The 24,541-nt window shown below is 47.1% G+C and overlaps 1 protein-coding gene and 2 non-coding genes across 3 annotated transcripts; 1 reads left to right on the top strand and 2 right to left on the bottom strand.

Moving 5' to 3' along the window:
- Positions 1–10,029: 10,029 nt before the first annotated feature.
- Positions 10,030–10,101, bottom strand: trnag-ucc (transfer RNA glycine (anticodon UCC)). The gene has a single exon. It is a non-coding gene; the product is annotated as a tRNA-Gly (tRNA).
- Positions 10,102–13,731: 3,630 nt separating this feature from the next.
- On the bottom strand, positions 13,732–13,803 carry trnag-ucc (transfer RNA glycine (anticodon UCC)). The gene has a single exon. It is a non-coding gene; the product is annotated as a tRNA-Gly (tRNA).
- Positions 13,804–19,759: 5,956 nt separating this feature from the next.
- Positions 19,760–24,336, top strand: LOC140486098 (uncharacterized). The gene is made up of 2 exons (XM_072584755.1): positions 19,760–19,829; positions 19,933–24,336. Exon 2 carries the CDS (start codon positions 23,401–23,403, stop codon positions 24,052–24,054), a length of 654 nt encoding a protein of 217 aa, XP_072440856.1. The 5' UTR covers positions 19,760–19,829; positions 19,933–23,400; the 3' UTR covers positions 24,055–24,336.
- The last annotated feature ends 205 nt before the right edge of the window (positions 24,337–24,541 follow it).

Below are 24,541 nucleotides of genomic sequence, written 5' to 3'. Positions count from 1 at the left end.
AGGTTTGTCCTCATTTCCCTGAAAACTGGTTGAACTGGGAGGGTTGGTGCCTGGCTTTGCCACTCCTTTCCCTCGTAAAATTGCTGTTTCTCTGTGTACAGCTGTTAATGTTAATTCTTTTGCAAACTGCGTATTGTTTAATAAGACAAAAACAAACATAGACTGTAGGGAAATAAATGGTGACATCTTGCAAAATGTTGAGATTACAGAGGAGGAAGTGCTGGATGTCTTGAAACGGTTAAAGGTGGATAAATCCCAAGGACCTGATCAGGTGTACACGAGAACTCTGTGGGAAGCTGGAGAAGTGATTGCTGGGCCTCTTGCTGAGATAGTTGTATCATCGATAGTCACAGGTAAGATGCCAGAAGACTGGAGATTGGCAAACGTGGTGTCACTGTTTAAGAAGGGTGGTAAAGACAAGCCAGGGAACTATAGACCGGTGAGCCTGACCTCAGTGGTGGGCAAGTTGTTGGAGGGAATCCTGAGGGACAGGATGTACATGTATTTGGAAAGGCAAGGACTGATTAGGGATAATCAACATGGCTTTGTGTGAGAGAAATCATGTCAGGCAAACTTGATTGAGTTTTTTTTGAAGCAGTAACAAAGAGGATTGACGAGGACAGAGTGGTACATGTAATCTATATGGACTTCAGTAAGGCATTCGACAAGGTTCCCCATGGGAGACTGGTTAGCAACTTTGGATCACAAGGAATACAGGGAGAACTAGCCATTTGGATACAGAACTGGCCCAAGGGTAGAAGACAGAGGGTGGCGTTGGGTGGTTGTTTTTTAGACAGGAGGCCTGTGACCAGTGGAGTGCCTCAAGGATCGTTGCTGGGTCCACTACTTTTTGTCATTTACATAAATGATTTGGATGTGAGCATAAGAGGTACAATTAGTAAGTTTGCGGATGACACCAAAATTGGAGATGTAGTGGACAGCAAAGAGCGTTACCTCAGATTACAACAGGATCTGGACCAGATGGGCCAATGGACTGAGAAGTGGCAGATAGAGTTTAATTCAGAAAAATGTGAGGTGCGGCATTTTCGGAAAGCAAATCTTAGCAGGACTTATACACTTAATGGTAAGGTCCTAGAGAGTGTTGTTGAACAAAGAGACCTTGGAGTGCAGGTTCATAGCTCCTTAAAAGTGCAGTCGCAGGTAGACAGGATAGCAAAGGAGGCGTTTCGTACGCTTTCCTTTATTGGTCAGAGTATTGAGTACAGGAGTTGGGAGGTCATGTTGCGGCTGTTGGAATATTGCGTGCAATTCTGGTCTCCTTCCTATCAGAAAGATTTTGTGAAACTTGAAAGGGTTCAGAAAAGATTTACAAGGATGTTGCCAGGGTTGGAAGATCGGAGCTACAGGGAGAGGCTGAACAGGCTGGGGCTGTTTTCCCTGGAGCGTCGGAGGCTGAGGGGTGACCTTATAGAGGTGTATAAAATTATGAGGGGCATGGATAGGATAAATAGACAAAGTCTGCTCCCTGGGGTCGAGGAGACCAGAAGTAGAAGGCATAGGTTTAGGGTGACAGGGGAAAGATATAAAAGTGACTGAAGGGGCAACATTTTATGCAGAGGGTGGTACGTGTATGGAATGAGCTGCCAGAGGATGTGGTGGACACTGGTACGATTGCAACATTTAAGAGGCATTTGGGTGGGTATATGAATAGGAAGGGTTCGGAGGGATATGGGCCGGGTGCTGGCAAGTGGGACTAGATTGGGTTTGGATATCTGGCCGGCATGGACGGGTTGGACCAAAGGGTCTGTTTCCATTCAGTGCATCTCTGTGACTCTATGACTCTAACTTAAACATCACACACCAGGTTATAGTCCAACAGATTTAATTGGAAGCTCTAGATTTTGGACAACCACCTGATAAAGGAGCAGCGCTCCGAAAGCTAGTGCTTCCAATTAAACCTGTTGGACTATAACCTGGTGTTGTGTGATTTTTAACTTTCTATGCCCCAGTCTAACACTGGCATCTCCAAATCATGCCCTCCTGTGAAAACCCCTTACTGCTGACTGACATCTCCCCCTCTTTTACAAAGTAAAAGAGAAAACTGCAAATCTATCATCGGGATCGAACTTCAAATTATATATTCCTCGAGAGGGTTTTGCTTCCAGAACTGTTACCCGGAATCCCCTCCTCTCCACAATTACTGCAGCGAGGCCTCATTCTGACAGATCCTTTTGTCTTCCAAAAACCCTTCCTAAGTTTTAACACCCGAAAGAACTACGGACGCTGTAAGTCAGAAACCAAACCCGAAGTTGGTGGTAAAGCTGTATGAAGAGAAATCAGAGTTCACGTTTCAGTCCGGTGAACCTTTCTGAGATCTTCACAAGTTTTAATTGTGTGATCGTTCCAGGTTTGCCCTGGGATTTTTGTGCTATTTTTCTTATTGATTGATTTCAGATGATGAGAAATCCAAAATGCTGCTTTGTGTGTATTAAAAAGTGAGGCGGGGCATCAGGAGACCGATCCACTCAGTAAAACTCGGTCTTTGATGACTTCTCAATTCTAATATTTCACTGCAAAATTTCCAACAAAACAACAACGAAATTTCGAGTCAAGAACTATTATTGCACATCAGCTGATTGCTAGAGGGCCGCTGGCTGTAGCGATGGTGGTGCAGTGGTGAGCACAGCTGCCTTCACAGCAGTTGACCCGGGTTCGAATCCCGGACATCGTGTTCTGTGAAATTTAAACCACTCCACAACCACAACAGCCGATTGTTTCAGTGGGAATGAAACACCTCCGTCTGCACATCACATTGAGTCTGCCAGACCTCTGGAGTGCAGACACAACTTTCAAGTTGAGGATGTCCCCCGGAGGATTAAGGAGTCAAGTCGCTCACGGTTCAAATAAACTAGAGTCATGGCAGAATTCCTTGGTTATCCATCTTATTTCGAAAGAAATGTTTCCGGATTTCAACATTACTCTCATTTTGATTTTTGTGAACTACAGCCTAATATCAAGTGAAATGTGGGTGGACAGTTCACAAATATCCAAACAACGTTATTTCTCATATCGAATCGGTAATGTTATTGTTTTAGGTGCAGGTCAGAAATAGGAGGAGTGGACACCAGCTGCTTTTATATTTCCAGTATGAGAAAATGATTCGATAAAACTCTGAGAGATGATAGAAATGACCACACAGTGAGTGAAAATTTAATCCAGGATAAAGTTAAAAATCACACAACACCAGATTACAGTCCAACAGCTTTATTTGGAAGCACTAGTTTTAGGAGTGCTCCGAAAGCTACTTGGACGATAACCTGGTATTGTGTGATTTTGAACTTTGTCCTCCCCAGTCCACCACAGGCTGCTCCACGTCATCATCCGAGATAGTCATCATGGATTTGTTAAGGGAAGGTCGTGTCTGATGAAGGTGACTGATTTTCTTTGAAGGATAAAGAATGGATGGAGTGTATCCGATGTAGATCAACCTGATGATAAGAAGTACCATAAGATGCAGTATTTATAGCAAAAGGATTACAGTTTCATGCAGCTGAAATGATATATTAAACACATTTAGGTTAAGCCTTTCATCTTTTATAATGGGTTTACTAGTTTCAGTTCTTTAATATAAGAACCTCAGAACCTTTTCAAAGTTACGTTGTCGAGATAACTTCAGGTTGCCTAACAAGAGATGCCATCTCAGTTCCGACAATGCATTAAAGGTGTAAGGTTAAAGTCTGTCTATGTCCCAATATTCAGTCAGACTGGTTCTAGCCTCCCAGTCGGAGAGCACTTCAGCGCTCTGGGCCTTTTGGTCTCGGACCCCTGGGTGACAAACCTCCAAGGCAGACTCTGGGACAGGCAACAATGCAAAGTGGCCAAGCAGAGGCTGATAGTCAAGTTCGGTACCCATGGGGATGACTTTAACTGGGCACTTTGGTTCATGTCACACGACATGTGACAACACTGCACTGTATACTATTTCACCGACACTCACAAGTACACGCACACACACACACACAAAAGCACACTCCTACCGATCCACACACACATGCATACCCTCTCTCAAACACAAGCTCTCTCTCATAAACTCACTCAAACACTTCCACATTCACAGCCACTCACGCACCTTCTCACAAACTGATACCCCAGTACACTCACACACATGCACCTACACACACTCTCACAGACCCGCATATCCCTACATGCACACACATACACAGACACACACACACAGCCACATTCACCCACACATGCACCCACACACACAGACACCCACTCACACAGACACCAACACATGCAGCCACACACATAGACAGACACACACACACAGCCACACATACCCACACATGCACCCACACACAGACACACACACAGGACACACACCCACACATGCACCCACACACACACATGCAGCGACACCCACACACAGACCCACACACACACAGTGATTCCGGGTTCTCATGACGCTAAGCTGGAGACTATCATTGCCTGCAGACCCGACCTTCATCCCCCCACCACACCATGTAGGTTAACACTTGGTCATGCCCTTACACAGCCGTCCGTGCCCTCCCTTGACCCCCTTCTTTCCATCTTTCCCACCGCCCCTCCATGCCCTTCTACCTCCTTCCTGCGCTGGGTTGCTCTGACATTGTCAATTTCACGTCCTACGTCAATTTCACTTCCTATGTCAATTTCACCGCACTCCGTTTCTTTTTCCCCTCACGAACCGGGATCACCCTACTCTGTGCTTGCTGACCCCACCCCCTACGTTTGCCCTCCCGGATAGCGCTTTGTGTTTCGTTGGACACGCGGGAGTAACTGCGGACGTTCTGCTTAAACCTGAGCGGATAACACTGTTCTGCTCGGAGACAGGGAGGTCTGCAGATGCTGGAGCCCGAAACATCGATTTCCCTGCTGTGCGTTTCCAGCAGCACACTCTCAACACTGTTCTGCCAAGTTTCTGAGAATTTCAAAAGTTTTAATTGTGTGATGGTTTCACGGTTGCCCTTAGATTTTCTTGCTAATTTCGTTATTGATTGATTTCAGATGATGAGAAATCCGAAATGCTGCTTTGTGTGTAAGTGAGGCGGGGCATCATGAGACCAACCCTCACAGTAAATCTCAATTCTACCATTTCGCTGCAAAATTTCCAACCAAACAACAACGAAATTTAGAGTCAAGAACTATTAATGCACATCAGCTAATTTGTCGGGCGTTGTGGGCTGTTGTGATGGTGGTATAGTGGTGAGCATAGTTGAACTTCCAAGGAGTTGCCTTGGGTTCAATTCCCAGCCATCGCAATCTGCCAACTTTAAACCACTCAACAAAAAAACACAAAAAGAGCCGGTGCATTCAGTGGTAATTAAACACTTCCATCTGCCAGACCTTTGTAGTGAAACCACAATTTTGAAGTTGATGTTGCGCCCTAGCGGATTCAGGAGTCAGGTCAATACATGGTTCAAATAGACTGGAGTCAGGGCAGCATTCCTTGGTTTTTCATTTTATTTCAAAAGAAATGTTTCCGGATTTCACTCCTTTCAACATAACTCTCAGGTTTTTTTGTGAAATACAGCTTAATATCAAGTGAAATGTGGGTGGGAAGTTCACAAATATCCAAAGAACATTATTTATTACATCGAATCGGTAATTTTATTTTTTAATTGAAATGTACACCAATCTGATTGTGTCGTGCACAGACAGAATCTGTTTTGCTCACTTCATTCACCCGGACAGACTCTTGAGTATTTCTGTGGGTTGGTTGCAATTCCCACTTGTGGCCAGTAGTGGTCACTAACTTGTGGAACAATGAAGTTCCCTGATCAGAGAGAATGAGAGAACAGACAATAATTGTTGCCCTTGTGTTGGATGGTGCAGGTCAGAAACAAAAGACTGCACCATGTTCCTCGCAGACTGCAACACATTGTCGCTGAGGATGCGCACCTCGCCAAGACCTTCCCTCTGCCTCCACTGCTCAGCTTTAGATCGCCACCAAACCTGAAACAGATCATTGTTCACAGCAAACTGCCTCGCCTTCAGGACCACATTGACCATGACACCATATAACCCTGTCAGGGCAACTGCTGCAAGATGTGTCAGAGTGTCAACACAGATACCACCATTGCACGTGGGGACACACCCACCATGTACGCGGCAGGTACATGGCCAAAATTGTCTATCTCAGAAGATGCAGGCAGCCTCAATGTCATGTAGAGATGGAAGTGTTTAATTACCACTGAATGCACTGGCTCTTTTTGTTTATTATTGTTGAGTGGTTCAAAGCTCAGAGCATGCGATAGCGGGGAATCGAACCCAAATCAACTGCTTGGAAAACAGCTATGCTCACCACTATACCACCATCGCGACAGCCAGCAGCGCCCAAGAAATCAGCTGATGTGCAATAATAGTTCTTGACTCTAAATTTCGTTGTTGTTTTGTTGGAAATTTTGCAGTGAAATAATAGAATTGAGAAGTCATCAAAGACCGAGTTTTACTGAGTGGATCGGTCTCCTGATGCCCCGCCTCACTTTTTAATACACACAAAGCAGCATTTCGGATTTCTCATCATCTGAAATCAATCAATAACAGAAATAGCACGAAAATCCCAGGGCAACCCTGGAACGATCACACAATTAAAACTTGTCAAGTTCTCAGAAAGGTTCACCGGACCGAAACGTGAACTCTGATTTCTCTTCATACAGCTTTACCACCGACTTCGGGTTTGGTTTCTGATTTACAGCGTAGACATAGTCATCGAGATAGAGATGTACAGCTCGGAAACAGACCCTTCGGTCCAACCTGCCCATGCCGACCAGATATCCCAACCCAATCTAGTCCCACCTGCCAGCACCCGGCCCATATCCTTCCAAACCCTTCCTATTCATATACCCATCCAAATGCCTCGAAAATGTTGCAATTGTACCAGCCCCCGCCACTTCCTCTGGCAGCTCATTCCACACACGTACCACCCTCTGGATGAAAGCGTTGACCCTTTGGTCGCTTTTATATCTTTCGCCTCTCACACTAAACCTATGCCCTCTAGTTCTGGACTCCCAGACCCCAGGGAAAAGACTTTGTCTATTTATCCTATCCATGCCCCACATAATTCTGCAGTTCTTTCAGTTTCTAAAACTTCTCAAGAGTTTTCTTAGAAAACAAAATGGCAAAAACAGATGAACCATTAGACTGAGGCCACGCTGCAGTAATTGTGGAGAGGAGGGAATTCCGGGTAACAGTTCGGGAAGCAGAACCCTCTCGAGGAATATGTATTAATTTGAAGTTCGATCCCGTTGATAGATTTGCAGGTTTCTCTTTTACTTTGTAGAAGAGGGGGAGGTGTCAGTCAGCAGTAAGGGGTTTTCACAGGAGGGCATGATTTGGAGATGCAAGTGTTGGACTGGGGTTTAGAAAGTTAAAAATCACACAACACCAGGTTATAGACCAACAGGTTTAATTGGAAGCACTAGCTTTCGGAGCGTTGCTCCTTCATCAGGTGGTTGCCGAAATCTAGAGCTTCCAATTAAATCTGTTGGACTATAACCTGGTGTTGTGTGATGTTAAACTTCACAGCATGGGCTAGTCATGGGCAGCTGTTTAGTGAAGGTCGCTTCCACTGATGTGGGAAGGCAGTGCACGCAAAACCCTCCCTGCCCTAGATAGGTAACCTGAACCAAGATGGGCTTTCCAAGGTCAGGGGGTGCAGAGTGCTGAGGCCGCTGTCATCATTTAGTTCCCATGGGTCCCAAGTCCTTGGGATGCCGTGGCGCCTTAATGATGAATGGGATTGTGTGGAACCAAGACAGGGTCGTGGCAGAACAGTGTCGAGAGTGTGTTGCTGGAAACGCACAGCAGGGAAATCGATGTTTCGGGCTCCAGCATCTGCAGACCTCCCTGTCTGCGAGCAGAACAGTGTTATCCGCTCAGGTTTAAGCAGAACGTCCGCAGCTACTCCTGCGGGTCCAACGAAACACAAAGCGCTATCCGGGAGGGCAAACGTAGGGGGTGGGGTCAGCAAGCACAGCGTAGGGTGATCCCGGTTCGTGAGGGGAAAAATAAAACGTATTGCGGTGAAATTGACATAGGAAGTGAAATTGACAAAGGAGGTGAAATTGACATTGTCAGAGGAACCCTGCGCAGGAAGGAGGTAGAGCGTCATGGAGGGGCGGTGGGCAAGATGGAAAGGACGGGGTCAAGGGAGGGCACAGACGGCTGTGTAAGGGCATGAGCAAGTGTTACCCTTCATGGTGTCGTGGGGGGATGAAGGTCGGGTCTGCAGGCAATGATAGTCTCCAGCTGAGAGTCGTGAGAACCCGGAATCAGTGTGTGTGTGGGGGGGGACTGGGTGTGTGTGTGTGTGTGTGTGTGTGTGTGTGTGTCTGCGTGTGTGGGTGCATGCGTGTGTGTGTGTCTGCGTGTGTGGGTGCATGCGTGTGTGTGTGGCTGCATGTGTGTGTGTGTGGGTGCATGTGTGGGTGTGTGTCCTGTGTGTGTGTGTGTGTCTGCGTGTGTGGGTGCATGCATGTGTGTGTGTGTGGGTGCATGTGTGGGTGTGTATGGCTGTGTATGTATGTGTCTGTGTGTGTGTGTGCATGTAGGGATATGCGGGTCTGTGAGAGTGTGTGTAGGTGCATGTGTGTGAGTGTGCTGGGGTATCAATTTGTGAGAATGTGCGTGAGTGGCTGTGAATGTGGAAGTGTTTGAGTGAGTTTATGAGAGAGAGCTTGTGTTTGAGAGAGGGTATGCATGTGTGTGTGGGTCGGTAGGAGTGTGCTTTTGTGTGTGTGCGTGTACTTGTGAGTGTCCGTGAAATAGTATACAGTGCAGTGTTGTCACGTGTCGTGTGACATGAACCAAAGTGCCCAGTTAAAGTCATCCGCATAGGTACCGAACTTGACTATCAGCCTCTGCTTGGCCACTTTGCATTGTTGGCTGTCCCATAGTCTGCCTTGGAGGATTGTCACCCACGGGTCCGAGACCGAAAGGCACAGAGCGCTGAAGTGCTCTCCGACTGGGAGGCTAGAAACAGTCTGACTCAAGATTGGGACACAGACAGACTTTAACCTCACACCTTTAATGCATTGTCTGAGCTGAGATGGCATCTCTTGTTAGACAACCTGAAGTTATCTCGACAACGTAACTTTGAAAAGGTTCTGAGGTTCTTATATTAAAGAACGGAAACTAGTAAACCCATTATAAAAGATGAAAGGCTAAACCTAAATGTGTTAACTATATCATTTCAGCTGCATTAAACTGTAATCCTTTTGCTATAAATACTGCGTCTTATGGTCCTTCTTATCATCAGGTTGATCTACATCGGATATACTCCATCCATTCTTTAGCCTTCAAAGAAAATCAGTCACCTTCTTCAGACACTACCTTCCCTTAACAAATCCATGATGACTATATCGGATGATGACCTGGAAGAGCCTGTGGTGGACTGGGGAGGACAAAGTTCAAAATCACACAATACCAGGTTATCGTCCAAGTAGCTTTCGGAGCACTCCTAAAACTAGTGCTTCCAAGTAAAGCTGTTGGACGGTAATCTGGTGTTGTGTGATTTATAACTTTATCCTGGATTAAACTTTCACTCACTGTGTGGTCACTTCTATCATCTCTCAGAGTTTTATCGAATCATTTTCTCAGACTGGAAATATAAAAGCAGCTGGTGTCCACTCCTCCTATTTCTGACCTGCACCTAAAACAATAACATTACCGATTTGATATGAGAAATAACGTTGTTTGGATATTTGTGAACTGTCCACCCACATTTCACTTGATATTAGGATGTAGTTCACAAAAAACAAAATGAGAGTAATGTTGAAATGAGTGAAATCCGGAAACATTTCTTTCGAAATAAGATGGAAAACAAAGGAATTCTGCCATGACTCGTGTTTCTTTGAACCGTGCTCGACTTGACTCCTTAATCCACCTGAGAACATCCTCAACTTCAAAGTTGTGTCTGCACGCCAGAGGTCTGGCAGACTCAATGTGATGTGCAGACGGAGGTGTTTCATTCCCACTGAATCGATCGGCTCTTTTGGTTGTGGAGTGGTGTTAAAATGCACTGCTTGCGATGGCCGGGAATCGAACCCGGGTCGACTGCTTGGAAGGCAGTTATGCTCACCACGATACCACCATCGCTACAGCCATAAGCGCTCTAGAAATCAGCTGATGTGCCATAATAGTTCTTGACTCGAAATTTCATTGTTGTTTTGTTGGGAAATTTTGCAGTGAAATATTAGAATTGAGAAGTCATCAAAGACCGAGTTTTACTGAGTGGATCGGTCTCCTGATGCCCCGCCTCACTTTTTAATACACACATAGCAGCATTTCGGATTTCTCATCATCTGAAATCAATCAATAACAGAAATAGCACGAAAATCCCAGGGCAACCCTGGAACGATCACACAATTAAAACTTGTCAAGTTCTCAGAAAGGTTCACCGGACCGAAACGTGAACTCTGATTTCTCTTCATACAGCTTTACCACCGACTTCGGGTTTGGTTTCTGATTTACAGCGTAGACATAGTCATCGAGATAGAGATGTACAGCTCGGAAACAGACCCTTCGGTCCAACCTGCCCATGCCGACCAGATATCCCAACCCAATCTAGTCCCACCTGCCAGCACCCGGCCCATATCCTTCCAAACCCTTCCTATTCATATATCCATCCAAATACCTCGAAAATGTTGCAATTGTACCAGCCTCCGCCACTTCCTCTGGCAGCTCATTCCACACACGTACCACCCTCTGGATGAAAGCGTTGACCCTTTGGCCGCTTTTATATCTTTCGCCTCTCACACTAAACCTATGCCCTCTAGTTCTGGACTCCCCGACCCCAGGGAAAAGACTTTGTCTATTTATCCTATCCATGCCCCACATAATTCTGCAGTTCTTTCAGTTTCTAAAACTTCTCAAGAGTTTTCTTAGAAAACAAAAACGGCAAAAACAGAGGAACCATTAGACTGAGGCCACGCTGCAGTAATTGTGGAGAGGAGGGAATTCCGGGTAACAGTTCGGGAAGCAGAACCCTCTCGAGGAATATGTATTAATTTGAAGTTCGATCCCGTTGATAGATTTGCAGGTTTCTCTTTTACTTTGTAGAAGAGGGGGAGGTGTCAGTCAGCAGTAAGGAGTTTTCACAGGAGGGCATGATTTGGAGATGCCAGTGTTGAACTGGGGTATAGAAAGTTAAAAATCACACAACACCAGGTTATAGACCAACAGGTTTAATTGGAAGCACTAGCTTTCGCAGCGCTGCTCCTTCATCAGGTGGTTGTCCGAAATCTAGAGCTTCCAATTAAATCTGTTGGACTATAATCTGGTGTTGTGTGATGTTTAACTTCACAGCAAGGGGTAGTCATGGGCAGCTGTTTAGTGAAGGTCGCTTCCACTGATGTGGGAAGGCAGTGCACGCAAAACCATCCCTGCCCTAGATAGGTAACCTGAACCAAGATGGGCTTTCCAAGGTCAGGGGGTGCAGAGTGCTGAGGCCGCTGTCATCATTTAGTTCCCATGGGTCCCAAGTCCTTGGGATGCCGTGGCGCCTTAATGATGAATGGGATTGTGTGGAACCGAGACAGGGTCGTGGCAGAACAGTGTCGAGAGTGTGTTGCTGGAAACGCACAGCAGGGAAATCGATGTTTCGGGCTCCAGCATCTGCAGACCTCCCTGTCTGCGAGCAGAACAGTGTTATCCGCTCAGGTTTAAGCAGAACGTCCGCAGCTACTCCTGCGGGTCCAACAAAACACAAAGCGCTATCCGGGAAGGCAAACGTAGGGGGTGGGGTCAGCAAGCACAGCGTAGGGTGATCCCGGTTCGTGAGGGGAAAAAGAAAACGTAGTGCGGTGAAATTGACATAGGAAGTGAAATTTACAAAGGAGGTGAAATTGACATTGTCAGAGCAACCCTGCGCAGGAAGGAGGTAGAGGGGCATGGAGGGGCGGTGGGCAAGATGGAAAAGACGGGGTCAAGGGAGTGCACAGACGGCTGTGTAAGGGCATGAACAAGTGTTACCCTTCATGGTGTCGTGGGGGGATGAAGGTCGGGTCTGCAGGCAATGATAGTCTCCAGCTGAGAGTCGTGAGAACCCCGAATCAGTGTGTGTTTTGGGGGGGACCGTGTGTGTGTGTGTGTGTGTGTGTGTCTGCGTGTGTGGGTGCATGCGTGTGTGTGTGGCTGCATGTGTGTGTGTGTGGGTGCATGTGTGGGTGTGTGTCCTGTGTGTGTGTGTGTCTGCGTGTGTGGGTGCATGCATGTGTGTGTGCGTGGCTGTGTGTGTGTGTCTGTGTGTGTGTGTGCATGTAGGGATATGCGGGTCTGTGCGAGTGTGTGTAGGTGCATGTGTGTGAGTGTACTGGGGTATCAATTTGTGAGAATGTGCGTGAGTTGCTGTGAATGTGGAAGTGTTTGAGTGAGTTTATGAGAGAGGGCTTGTGTTTGAGAGAGGGTATGCATGTGTGTGTGGGTCGGTAGGAGTGTGCTTTTGTGTGTGTGCGTGTACTTGTGAGTGTCCGTGAAATAGTATACAGTGCAGTGTTGTCACGTGTCGTGTGACATGAACCAAAGTGTCCAGTTAAAGTCATCCGCATGGGTACCGAACTTGACTATCAGCCTCTGATTGGCCACTTTGCATTGTTGGCTGTCCCATTGTCTGCCTTGGAGGATTGTCACCCAGGGGTCCGAGACCGAAAGGCACAGAGCGCTGAAGTGCTCTCCGACTGGGAGGCTAGAACCAGTCTGACTCAAGATTGAGACACAGACAGACTTTAACCTCACACCTTTAATGCATTGTCTGAGCTGAGATGGCATCTCTTGTTAGACAACCTGAAGTTATCTCGACAACGTAACTTTGAAAAGGTTCTGAGGTTCTTATATTAAAGAACGGAAACTAGTAAACCCATTATAAAAGATGAAAAGCTTAACCTAATATATCATTTCAGCTGCATTAAACTGTAATCCTTTTGCAATAAATACTGCGTCTTATGGTCCTTCTTATCATCAGGTTGATCTACATCGGATACACTCCATCCATTCTTTATCCTTCAAAGAAAATCAGTCACCTTCATCAGACACTACCTTCCCTTAACAAATCCATGATGACTATATCGGATGATGACGTGGAGGAGCCTGTGGTGGACTGGGGAGGACAAAGTTCAAAATCACACAATACAAGGTTATCGTCCAAGTAGCTTTCGGAGCACTCCTAAAACTAGTGCTTCCAAATAAAGCTGTTGGACTGTAATCTGGTGTTGTGTGATTTTTAACTTTATCCTGGATTAAACTTTCACTCACTGTGTGGTCATTTCTATCATCTCTCAGAGTTTTATCGAATCATTTTCTCATACTGGAAATATCAAAGCAGCTGGTGACCACTCCTCCTATTTCTGACCTGCACCTAAAACAATAACATTACCGATTCGATATGAGAAATAACGTTGTTTGGATATTTGTGAACTGTCCACCCACATTTCACTTGATATTAGGCTGTAGTTCACAAAAAACAAAATGAGAGTAATGTTGAAATGAGTGAAATCCGGAAACATTTCTTTCGAAATAAGATGGAAAACCAAGGAATCCTGCCATGACTCGTGTTTCTTTGAACCGTGCTCGACTTGACTCCTTAATCCTCCTGGGGACATCCTCAACTTCAAAGTTGTGTCTGCACTCCAAAGGTCTGGCAGACTCAATGTGATGTGCAGACGAAGGTGTTTCATTCCCAGTGAATCGATCGGCTCTTTTGGTTGTGGAGTGGTGTTAAAATGCACTGCTTGCGATGGCCGAGAATCGAACCCGGGTCAACTGCTTGGAAGGCAGTTATGCTCACCACTACACCACCATCGCTACAGCCAAAAGCGCTCTAGAAATCAGCTGATGTGCCATAATAGTTCTTGACTCGAAATTTCGTTGTTTTGTTGGAAATTTTGCAGTGAAATATTAGAATTGAGAATTCATCAAAGACCGAGTTTTACTGAGTGGATCGGTCTCCTGATGCCCCGCCTCACTTTTTAATACACACAAAGCAGCATTTCGGATTTCTCATCATCTGAAATCAATCAATAACAGAAAGAGCATGAAAATCCCAGGGCAACCCTGGAACGATCACACAATTAAAACTTGTCAAGTTCTCAGAAAGGTTCACCGGACCGAAACGTGAACTCTGATTTATCTTCATACAGCTTTACCACCGACTTCGGGTTTGGTTTCTGATTTACAGCGTAGACATAGTCATCGAGATAGAGATGTACAGCTCGGAAACAGACCCTTCGGTCCAACCTGCCCATGCCGACCAGATATCCCAACCCAATCTAGTCCCACCTGCCAGCACCCGGCCCATATCCTTCCAAACCCTTCCTATTCATATACCCATCCAAATGCCTCGAAAATGTTGCAATTGTACCAGCCTCCGCCACTTCCTCTGGCAGCTCATTCCACACACGTACCACCCTCTGGATGAAAGCATTGACCTTTGGTCGCTTTTATATCTTTCGCCTCTCACACTAAACCTATGCCCTCTAGTTCTGGACTCCCCGATCCCAGGGAAAAGACTTTGTCTATTTATCCGATCCATGCCCCACATAATTCTGCAGTTCTTTCAGTTTCTAAAACTTCTCAAGAGTTTTCTTAGAAAACAAAAACGGCAAAAACAGAGGAACCATTAGACTGGGAGGAAGTCGTAGCCAGGCACAGTGATGTTGGGACAGGAATACCGATCAATGCAGGGGACACAGAGAGCAGGGTCACTGGACAAGGGATTATTGGATCACAGCCCCTCGTGTAGCAGTCCACCCATGCACTGCCCTCAGGTACTCAGCGAAACGGTGCCCATCCACAGAGACAGCCTCCGCAGGCCTCCTATATTATGATTGGGCCATTTCCCCAACACGCGAGACCCTTGGGCTACTGCAGGAGCGAGGTTTTGCAGGCTGTCTCTAAACGCTCCTCACACTCCGCGTTTGCGAATCCAATTCACGTGGAAGTAGGGGAGACATTTCATTGTCTCAGTGAGAAAGTCCTTGAGGAGTGTGATAGGTTAATGAACTCTCTGTCTCAGGAGCAAAGAATCCAGTTGAAATGATTGGTGCAGCAGCATGACAACATATACAGGAATAAGATGAGGAGGACTAATACTGTTGTGCATGAACTGGAAGTTGGGAATGCTGATGCATAAAATAACACCCCTGCAGACTTCATCATTTCAAAGCCACACAGGTCCAGAAGGAAGTGGATGTCATGCTTAACGGAGATATCTTCGAACTGAGTCAGAGCAAGTGGAGTTCGCCGATCGTGATAGTTCCCAAACCTGACAAGACTCAATGGTTTTGTGTGGACTATTGGAAGATCAATGCCGGAACAAAATCAGACTCATACAAGATTGGAGGACTGTAGGGTGAAGGTTGGATAAACTAGTTACATCAGAAAGTTGGACTTACTGTGTGTTTATTGACAGGTACCTTTATCAGAGAAAGTGAAAGAGGTTTCTGCGTTTGTCATTCCAAATGGGCTATATCAATTCAAAGTGGAATGAAGAACACACCAGCCACATCCCAAAGATTTATGAACAGAGTCGTGGCTGAGTAAACAAACTGTGCAGTTTATCTGGATGATATATTGATGTTTCGCGAGTCATGGAAAGATCACATGGTTCAGTTGGCAGAGCTCTTTGAACAATTAAGAGAAATAAAACCGTAATAAATGTAAAGAAAACAGAATTTGCGAAAACCGAGGTGATGCTTTTGGGGCATAAAATCTGTCACCTCAAGGATCGCAAAGACAAAGGCCATCAAGGAATTTCATCTGAGAGCACGTGTTATTGTGAATTCAACAGATAAATTACAACTAAGATTGGACAGATACCTTATGTTATGTATATGTGCAGAAATTTAATATGATCTTAAATTAATGTCTTTTGTATTTTATTGTAATGGGATTTAAGAATTAGAAAAAAGATGAAGCAGTTGTTTCATTATGATGGTCCATCTTTTACTTAACGGAGGGGGGGAGGTGTTATGAAGTTGAAGTTTAAGAGAGAGTAAATGCTGTTCTGAACTGAGAGCTGACACGCACCTGTGGGGACTAGATGGCAGTTTCAGAGAGTATTGGAAATTTGAAAATATGTATAATTTGGCTGTGAAATGGATACATGAGTTGGTTGCTGCTTTGACAAGAATTCAAACTTACCCAATCACTTTGATTATGCCCCAGGATACTAAAACCCAATCGCGTTTGTATTTATTGTTTTTGCAAACATACAACCAGTGAGACGATGTGATGTTGGGGTATTAAAAAAAAAGCCGGCATTTAGAAAGTCTGACAGAGCAACTGCTATTGAGAGAGTAACTGCTATCAAGAAAGACTGCCATTCAAAAACACTCTCTGTCAGAGGTATCTTCTTCATATGAAATATCTTCTCATTAAAAGGCAGAAAGCAACCCAGAGAGATCTTCAGCCAAAAGAAGACAGACACCGGAGACGACAGCCACCATATGGTTTTGAAACTAAATTGATGTAATATTAATATGTTTTTTTTATTGGAAGAGTTCATTGTTATAGAATTGTAGGCAGACAATAAGCAGTTAAGAGAGGGAGGACGGAGCTTAGAGTTGTGAATTGTTGTTTAATGTTCACTTTTAGAGTTAAGGAATAAATTAATGTTATTTTCTCTAAATAGTGGAATTTGGATGTTCTCTATTACTCATATTTTAACAGATTATGAGGTGAGGTGAACTTTTTTGGGTGTTTCATTTAATTAACAGAGGAGTTCACCACCGTGTCATAATACAATACATAAAGCCATAGTATCATCACAGAAGACATAATGATGCTGCCTCCGGAGATGAATGACTGGGCTTGCAACAATGGTGAGCTGTCAGAGTAATAATTGACATGGTGATTGGCCATTGGTGTTGGTGTGATGATGTGGGCGGTCAGGCAGAGGAATGATGGCATGAATGCCAATAGGATGGGAATGTTGGTGAGGTATATGTGAGAAAGAGAGTGCTAACGTACATGGAGACTGGACATGGAGATGTGCATGCTGGGTTTAGAGTGATGGTGGGTTAGGTATGGAGTGCTATGATGGCCATGGTAACTGACCATTGGGATGCCAGTAATGTTGGAGTCTGGGAATGGCCAATAGGATGTGGGAGATAGTGCAGTGGAGGTTTGGTGATGAACATGGAAACTCGCCAATAACATAGCAGCGATGGTGAGGTGGGCAGTAGGACACAGGATGAAGGATGTGGATACTGGATTTCAGAGTTTTAATTCAGAAATCTTTTGAGGTATCAAGTGGATTCAGTGAACAGTTAGGAAGGCAAATGCAATGTTTGCATTTGTTTTGAATGGACTAGAATACAAGAGCAGAAGTGAACTGTTGAGGCTGTACAAAGTTCTGGTCAGACGGCATTTTCTACATTGTGAGCAGCTATGAGCCCTGTGTCAAAGGAGGGATGTGTTACCCAAGGAAGTGACAGAGAAGGTCTACAAGAATGGTTCTGGGTTGTCATATGAGGAGAAGTTGAGGAATCTGAGCCAGAACACAATGCTGAGTAGATAGATGATGTGGGGCCTCACTGAAAATTATAGACAGTTACCTTGGATGAGGGGAATGGCCAATTCGATGGGGGCTAATAGTTGGGATGAATGTGTTGCTTGACGTGTAGATTGTCCAATGGGATGAGAGAAATGGTGTGGGAAAGTGAGAGTAATGATGGACATGGTGTGTGGAATGAGGATGGTGTGGAGGTTTGGAACAGTGTAGGGATGGGGATGATATGAGATATGTGATAGTGTGGAGGATGAAGACGGGGATGGAGATTGTTAAAAATCACACGGCACCAGGTTGTAGTCCAACAGGTTTATTTGGAAGTACCAGCATTCGCAGCACTGCTCCTTCATGAGGGAGCTGTGGAGCAGGACTATAAGACACAGACTTTATAGAAAAAGATCACAGTGTCATGCAACTGAAATGATATGTTGAACAAACCTAGATTGCTGTTAAGTCTTTCATCTTTTAGAATGGGCTGCAGGTTTCAGTTCATTAATATGTAAATCCCAGAACTTCTTTCAAGTCACATGCTTGAGATAACTTCAGGCTTTTATAGAAAAGAGATGACATTTCAGCTCAGACAATGCATTAACTGTGTGAAGTTAGAGCCTGTCTGTATCTTAATCTTGAGCCAGACTGGTTCTATTTCCAAAGTAGCAATTTGTAAAATGTTACATGGATTGCCTGCTTGCATTGACTGCTTGCAAATTGTGTGCTTTTTGAACAAAATAGAATCTATCTGCAATGACAATACTGTAAACGCAAAATCACCCCATAGACTTATATGAGTGTGTGCGTGCATGTAAGTCTCAGAGACTCTGAGTGATTTTACGTGGGTGTGTGGTAAAGACTGTGAGTGTGTACATGTAAGTGTTAATGCTTGTGAGAGGGTGTGTTTGCGTGTGTGCATTCTTAGTAGAGTGTGTGCATGAGTATGACGGAGAATAAGCCTGTGAGAGAGTGTGTACATGGGTGAGAGTGTGGGTGGTGTATGTGTGTGTATGATAGGGTCCATGTGAGTATGTAACAGTGTGTGGGTATTGTGTCGTGCGGTCCCCTGTGGTGTGGCATGAACCTAAAATCCTGGGTGAAGCTATCCTCATGGGTACCAAACTTATATGAGCCTCTGCCCGGCCACAGTGCAATGTTGCGTATCCCAAAGTCGGCCTTGGAGGACAGTCCCCTGAAGATCTGAGGCCGGATGTCCGTGACTGCTGAAGTGTTCCCTGACATCTTGATTTATTGTAGTCACGTGTACCCAAGTAGAGTGAAATAAACAGGCAGGAGGCTGGAAGAACACAGCAAGCCAGGCAGCATCAGGAGGTGGAGATGTCGATGTTTCGGATATAACTCTTCTTCAAGATCTCCTGATGCTGCCTTGCTTGCTGTGTCCTCCAGCCTCCTGCAGTATTTTTTGTCGTAATCTAAGTGCAGCTTTGTTTTGTGAGCAGAACAAGCAGATCATAACAAGCAAGGACATATAGATCAGAGGGTGTCTGGGCAGAGCCAGGCATACACGTTACACTGCACAGAAGGTGCACAAAGCAGTTTCAACAACAGCAATATCAACATTATTTTAACTGAGAGGGGTCCTTGCAGCAGTCTAATAACAGCAGGGGATGAGGCCAGTTATGAGAGATTGAGGATGATGTGTGGAATGGGGACAGATTGGAGGAGAGTTGTGAGGGAAGGGGATGGTGTGTGGATTGGAGATGGGACTTCATCCAAACGCCAATCAAATGAAGGATACGAACGGAAGCCCCGCCCACTGCGACGGTTCCGTCACTGCCGTGAAGGCCAGCTTCCGGCTGAGCGGTCAGGGGGCGGGGCTTATGACCAGTTAAAGATGTCAGGGGACGACGGGGCTGGGTCTCCGGGCGGGGCGTGGTATCCGGGACAGGCGTCCTGGGGCGGGGCTTGATATTGGGGAAGAGACGTCAGTGGGCGGGGCGCGGTGTCCAGGATAGGCGTCGGAGGCCAGTCGTGTCCGGGGAGGATGTCCAGGGGGGCGGGGCTGGGTTGCCCGTGGGCGTGGCTTGGCAAACCGGGTGAGGCGCTAGGGGGCGGGGCTTAGTTGCCAGGGCGGGGAATAAGTGGGCGGGGCTTGGTGTCCATGGGCGGAGGGCAAGGCTTCACACAGTGCTGAGTGTCTGGGAGTGAGGTCAGGGGGCGGGGCTATGTGTCCCGTAGTGACGTCAGGGGGCGGGGCTACGTGTCCGTAGTGACGTCAGGGGCGGGGTTCTCAGCGCAATGGCGGTGGTGGTGGTTGCTCTCGGGTTGCAGCTGGAGCGAGCGGCGGTTGCGGCTCCCGCTCGAACAGGTACTGGGTGGGCAGAGTCATGCCCCTGTCACCCGGCCATTGTCAGCAGTGATGACCCATGTGACCCTGCATTAACCCCGTCTCTCTCTCTCTGGGCCTGAAGGTTGGCGGTTGATGTCGGCCTCGGCTGAAGCCTCGATAGCCCCGGACACGCGAGAGAACGAGACGGTCTCGCCGCGATTTGTGAACCGCAACCCCCGGAACCTGGAGCGTCTGGCGCTGGCGAGGAAGGACAACGGCTGGCAGAGCACCTGGCCAAGGGGCAGCTACTGGCACCGGTGAGCACCGGCCACCACATGGGACAGCACAGTACAGGCCCTTCGGCCCACCATGTTGTGCTGAGCATTTATCTAACATCAACCACATCTACACACCCTGCAAATTACTGCCGTCCATGTGCTTGTCCAGCAGTTGCTTAAATGTCCCTAATGTCACTGACTTTTCTACCACCGCTGGCAGTGCATTCCACACACCCACCGCTCTCTGAATAAAGAACCTACCTCTCACATCGCCCCTATACCTTCCTGCAGTCACCTTAAAATTCTGACCTCTTGTGACACCCATTTCTGCCCGGGGGTGGGGGGTGGGGAAGTCTCTGGCTATCTACTCTATCTAAGCCTCTCATTAACTTGTACACCTCTATCGGGAAAAATCCACTCCATCTTGCTTCGCTTTGCCCTTGAATGTATCTGTCCGCTTCCCCCTCTTCCAGCTTCTGCCCTCAGTTTGTCTAGTTCATTTGAACCGTGATCGACTTGACTTGACTACTTTATCCTCCTGGGGCATCCTCAACTTCAAAGTTGTGTCTGCACTCCAGAGGGCTGGCAGACTCAATGTGATGTGCAGATGGAGGTGTTTCATTCCCACTGAATCGATCGGCTCTTTTGGTTGTGGAGTGGTGTCAAAATGCACAGCTTGCGATGGCCGGGAATGGAACCGGGTCAACTGCTTGGAAGGCAGCTATGCTCACCACTATACCACCATCGCTACAGCCTGTGGCGCTCTAGAAATCAGCTGATGTGCCATAATAGTTCTTGACTCTAAATTTCGTTGTTGTTTTGTTGGAAATTTTGTAGTGAAATATTAGAATGGAGAAATCATAAAAGACCGGGTTTTACTGAGTGGATCGGTCTCCTGATGCCCCGCCTCACTTTTTAATACACACAAAGCAGCATTTCGGATTTCTCATCATCTGAAATCAATCAATAACAAAAATAGCACGAAAATCCCAGGGCAACCCTGGAACGATCACACAATTAAAACTTGTCAAGTTCTCAGAAAGGTTCACCGGACCGAAACGTGAACTCTGATTTCTCTTCATACAGCTTTACCACCGACTTCGGGTTTGGTTTCTAATTTACAGCGTAGTCATCGTCATCGAGATAGAGATGTACAGCTCGGATTGGCTCGGAATATGTGTCGTTCCCGAGGACCAGAGGAAGAGATTCTGCTCGAGTGTTGTCGGTTCGACGCAGCAGACTGTGCTGGCGGGGGAAGTACCACGGGGATCGTGTTTGTAGTCGTCGGAGCTGCTGGAGACCATTGCTGGATCGTGATTGAACGTTGGAGGATCGTTTGGTTGTGCTGACCTGCTCTTGGTGGATCTTCATGCTGGCTTCGACCTAACGCCAATTCAGGGACGAGCCACCCTCAGAGCTATGGCCTCGACAGCTGCCCGCAGCCCTGGCCAGGGGGTTCGAAACACAGTCAGGGTGACTGTGAAGAAGATTGAGGATCATACACCACTCGACCGCACCGTGTTTTTCAAGAAAGTACTGTTGGGATGCTGTGGGTTTGCTGCTGTGGATGTGTGCTGCCAGACCGGGCCATCTTCCAATTCATTTGGAGATCAAAGATGGACCGGGTCCGAAGAGACTCAATGTACAAAGACCGGTGCAATGGGGGAAAAAAACACGCCCAATGCCACCCTCACCCTGATGTCCACCTTTGTGTGTCGCTGCATCAAGCTGTGCGTGGATCCCCGGTAAGCAAACACCAAGTGTCACTACGTACTGAGGTTCTACCTGTCCCCGGTGTTGCGAAGGATGGGCCTGGCCTCGCTGCCGCGGAACGCTCCGAGTAGTTGGACCGTTCTGTATCATCTGTCCTTCGTGGAGAAATTTATGAGGAAAAACACCTTTGACCACAAGTCCATCAGGAAGTGGTCAGCACGTAGCGTCCTTGAGACCCTTCGGGAAAAGGAGAGGACGGATCCTGTCGAGCGGTTCCCTGAGCAGACTGTCAAAGCCATTTGGCAGAATGCCTCATCGCCAGATCATTCCAACAAGCACCAAGACGTGGCTTGGCTGGTGGTGAGAAGGGCTCTGCCTGTGAGATCCTTCATGCACGCCCGGACTCTCTGCCGCACCGCACGCTGCCCTTGAAGTGGCTGCGGGGGGGACGAGACTGTCACACACCTCCTTCTGGAATGTGCCTATGCAGAGGAAGTCTGGAGAGGAATGCAGTGGTGCTTGCCGAGGTTCGTCCCGAGCAGCGCTGTGACGCGGGACTCCGTGCTCTATGGCCTGTTCCCCGGGACTCACACCGAGACGAACATTAACTGCGCCTGGAGGATCATCAACTCGGTGAAGGAGGCTCTCTGGGCGGTCCGAAACCTGTTGATCTTCCAGCTGAAGGAGTTAACCCCGACCGAGTGTTGCAGACTGGCACATTCCAAGGTCCAAGACTACGTGTTGAGGGACGCACTGAAGCTTGGGGCAGCTGCCGCCAAGGCGCGGTGGGGAAAGACCACCGTGTAAGATCAACCTGCCTAAAGAAGAACAGGGGGCCCATGCGGACGTTTTTTTGGGCTCTGCTGATGCCTCAGCCAAATATATGTACAAGATTGAAAAATGCACAGGATTGTAAATGACAAGGATAAATTCGAATCTGTGTTTGTAAATGTGGACATATGTATGGCATGATCAAATGTACAGACCATCAAATCATTTTATGAATAAAGTATATTTTTGAAATTAAAATAAATGTGTACTGTCTGCAGGATTTCCCTGGGGCAGGCTACTTCGATGTGACCTTCAGAAGTGTGAAGCAGTGCGAACAGCTCCTGAAGGTCTTCAAGGAGAAGGAAGGCGAGCCGCTGTTTTCCATCTTGTCAGCGAACCCATTGTGTGTGCTTCCTGCACAGAGGAATCGTGTTGTTACAATCCATATGTTCCAGCGGCTGATGTCCTGACCTTCCTGGGAAGGTGCGTCCAAGTTGAGGGAGAAGCCACTGATGTGATCGACCCTTTTGCGATCTGGACCAGTAAGCGGCAGGTCAGGGTAACTCTGAGGGCCGATGATAGTGGGAACATCCTCCACCCACCCTCGAGCTTCACAATCGGAGGGAGCAGAGACTACCTGACATATGCAGGGCAGCCGAAAGTGTGCCGAACCTGCGGGAAGTCAGGACACGTGGCGGCGGATTGCAAAGTGAGCATCTGCAGGAACTGCAAACAGGAGGGTCACTTGACTAAGGACTGTCAGGAAGAAAAGAGCTGCAACCTGTGCGGAGAGGCGGGCCATATGTATAAGACCTGCCCAAGACGGGGGGGGGGCCACTTACGCACAGATGGCTGGAGGTGGCAATGTGACCCGTGGACCCCCAAAGAACAGTAAGGGCCACCCGGACAGCAGGGAAACGGAGTCTGGTGACACCCAGAAAGAAGAACAGGCTGGAGTGGAGGAGGCGGCAGCCAGCGGAGAGACACAGCAGCTGATCCTAGCTCTAGCTGGGCAGATGGAAGAAATGGAGGAGGAGGTAATCAAGCAAGCAGAGGAGTGGATACCTGTTAAAAACAGGAGGAGGAAATCTTGCCAGGCTCCCAAAGCCCCCCAGCAAAAGGGGAAAAGACAGCTGCACGAGGGAGGGACGGCCAGCTCTTCGGAGGGGGAAGATGGACGCAAAGAAGGCCATCACCACCAGAAGAAGAGACAGAGCGCCGTCAGTAAAGAGGAGGGCATTTCCTCCCAACCAGGAAACACCGGATCCCCAGAAGTCCACCCTCCACCCAGTGAGAACCAGGAGGTACCCACTGGCCCACAACTACAGGCAACCGAGATCTGTGATCCTCTGACAGTCCCACTGTCAGACACAGAACTGGACAGGGAGGACCCTTGCCTTGGCTCAATGACACCAGAGCGGGAAAATGACCCCAGTGAGGGGCTGGATAGCTACCTCAGCCCAGCGAAGGTCCAGCAGTTCCTGCTTACCATGGGGATGTAGACAAGCTACCCCAGAGACAGGACAGTCAAATGGACAATGGTAACCCCATAAACTGGGCGTTAAAGAAGATTAATTTGCTTTCAGATAACAGGGCACCCACTCTTTAGGTGGGTTCCGCTGAAGCCACAGCCAAATACCAAGAGACTGGATAGTTAATAAAGGTAAATGTTAACAGGATAACTGTGAATTCGATTAATTAAGTTTGTTCTTTGTAATGTTAAGACATGCAATGTATAAAACTATGAACAACATGGAAAAATTGTCCAAGTACCAGAGATTTATTTACATGAATAAAGTATATTTTGAAATTAAAAAAAAACGTGTACTGTCTGCAGGATTTTTCTGGGGCAGGCTACTTTGATGTGACCTTCAGAAGCATGAAGCAGTGCGAACAGCTCCTGAAGGTCTTCAAGGAGAAGGAAGGCGAGCCGCTGTTTTCCATCTTGTCAGCGAACCCATTGTGTGTGCTTCCTGCACAGAGGATTCG

Source organism: Chiloscyllium punctatum, chromosome 15 (genome assembly GCF_047496795.1).
Source record: "Chiloscyllium punctatum isolate Juve2018m chromosome 15, sChiPun1.3, whole genome shotgun sequence".
Classification (NCBI taxonomy): domain Eukaryota; kingdom Metazoa; phylum Chordata; class Chondrichthyes; order Orectolobiformes; family Hemiscylliidae; genus Chiloscyllium; species Chiloscyllium punctatum.
This window is presented reverse-complemented; position numbering and strand designations above follow the sequence as displayed.

What these genes read in the sequence shown, in the direction of transcription:
- LOC140486098 (XM_072584755.1), top strand. Translation starts at nt 23,401, where the DNA reads ATGGCTGGAGGTGGCAATGTGACCCGTGGACCCCCAAAGAACAGTAAG.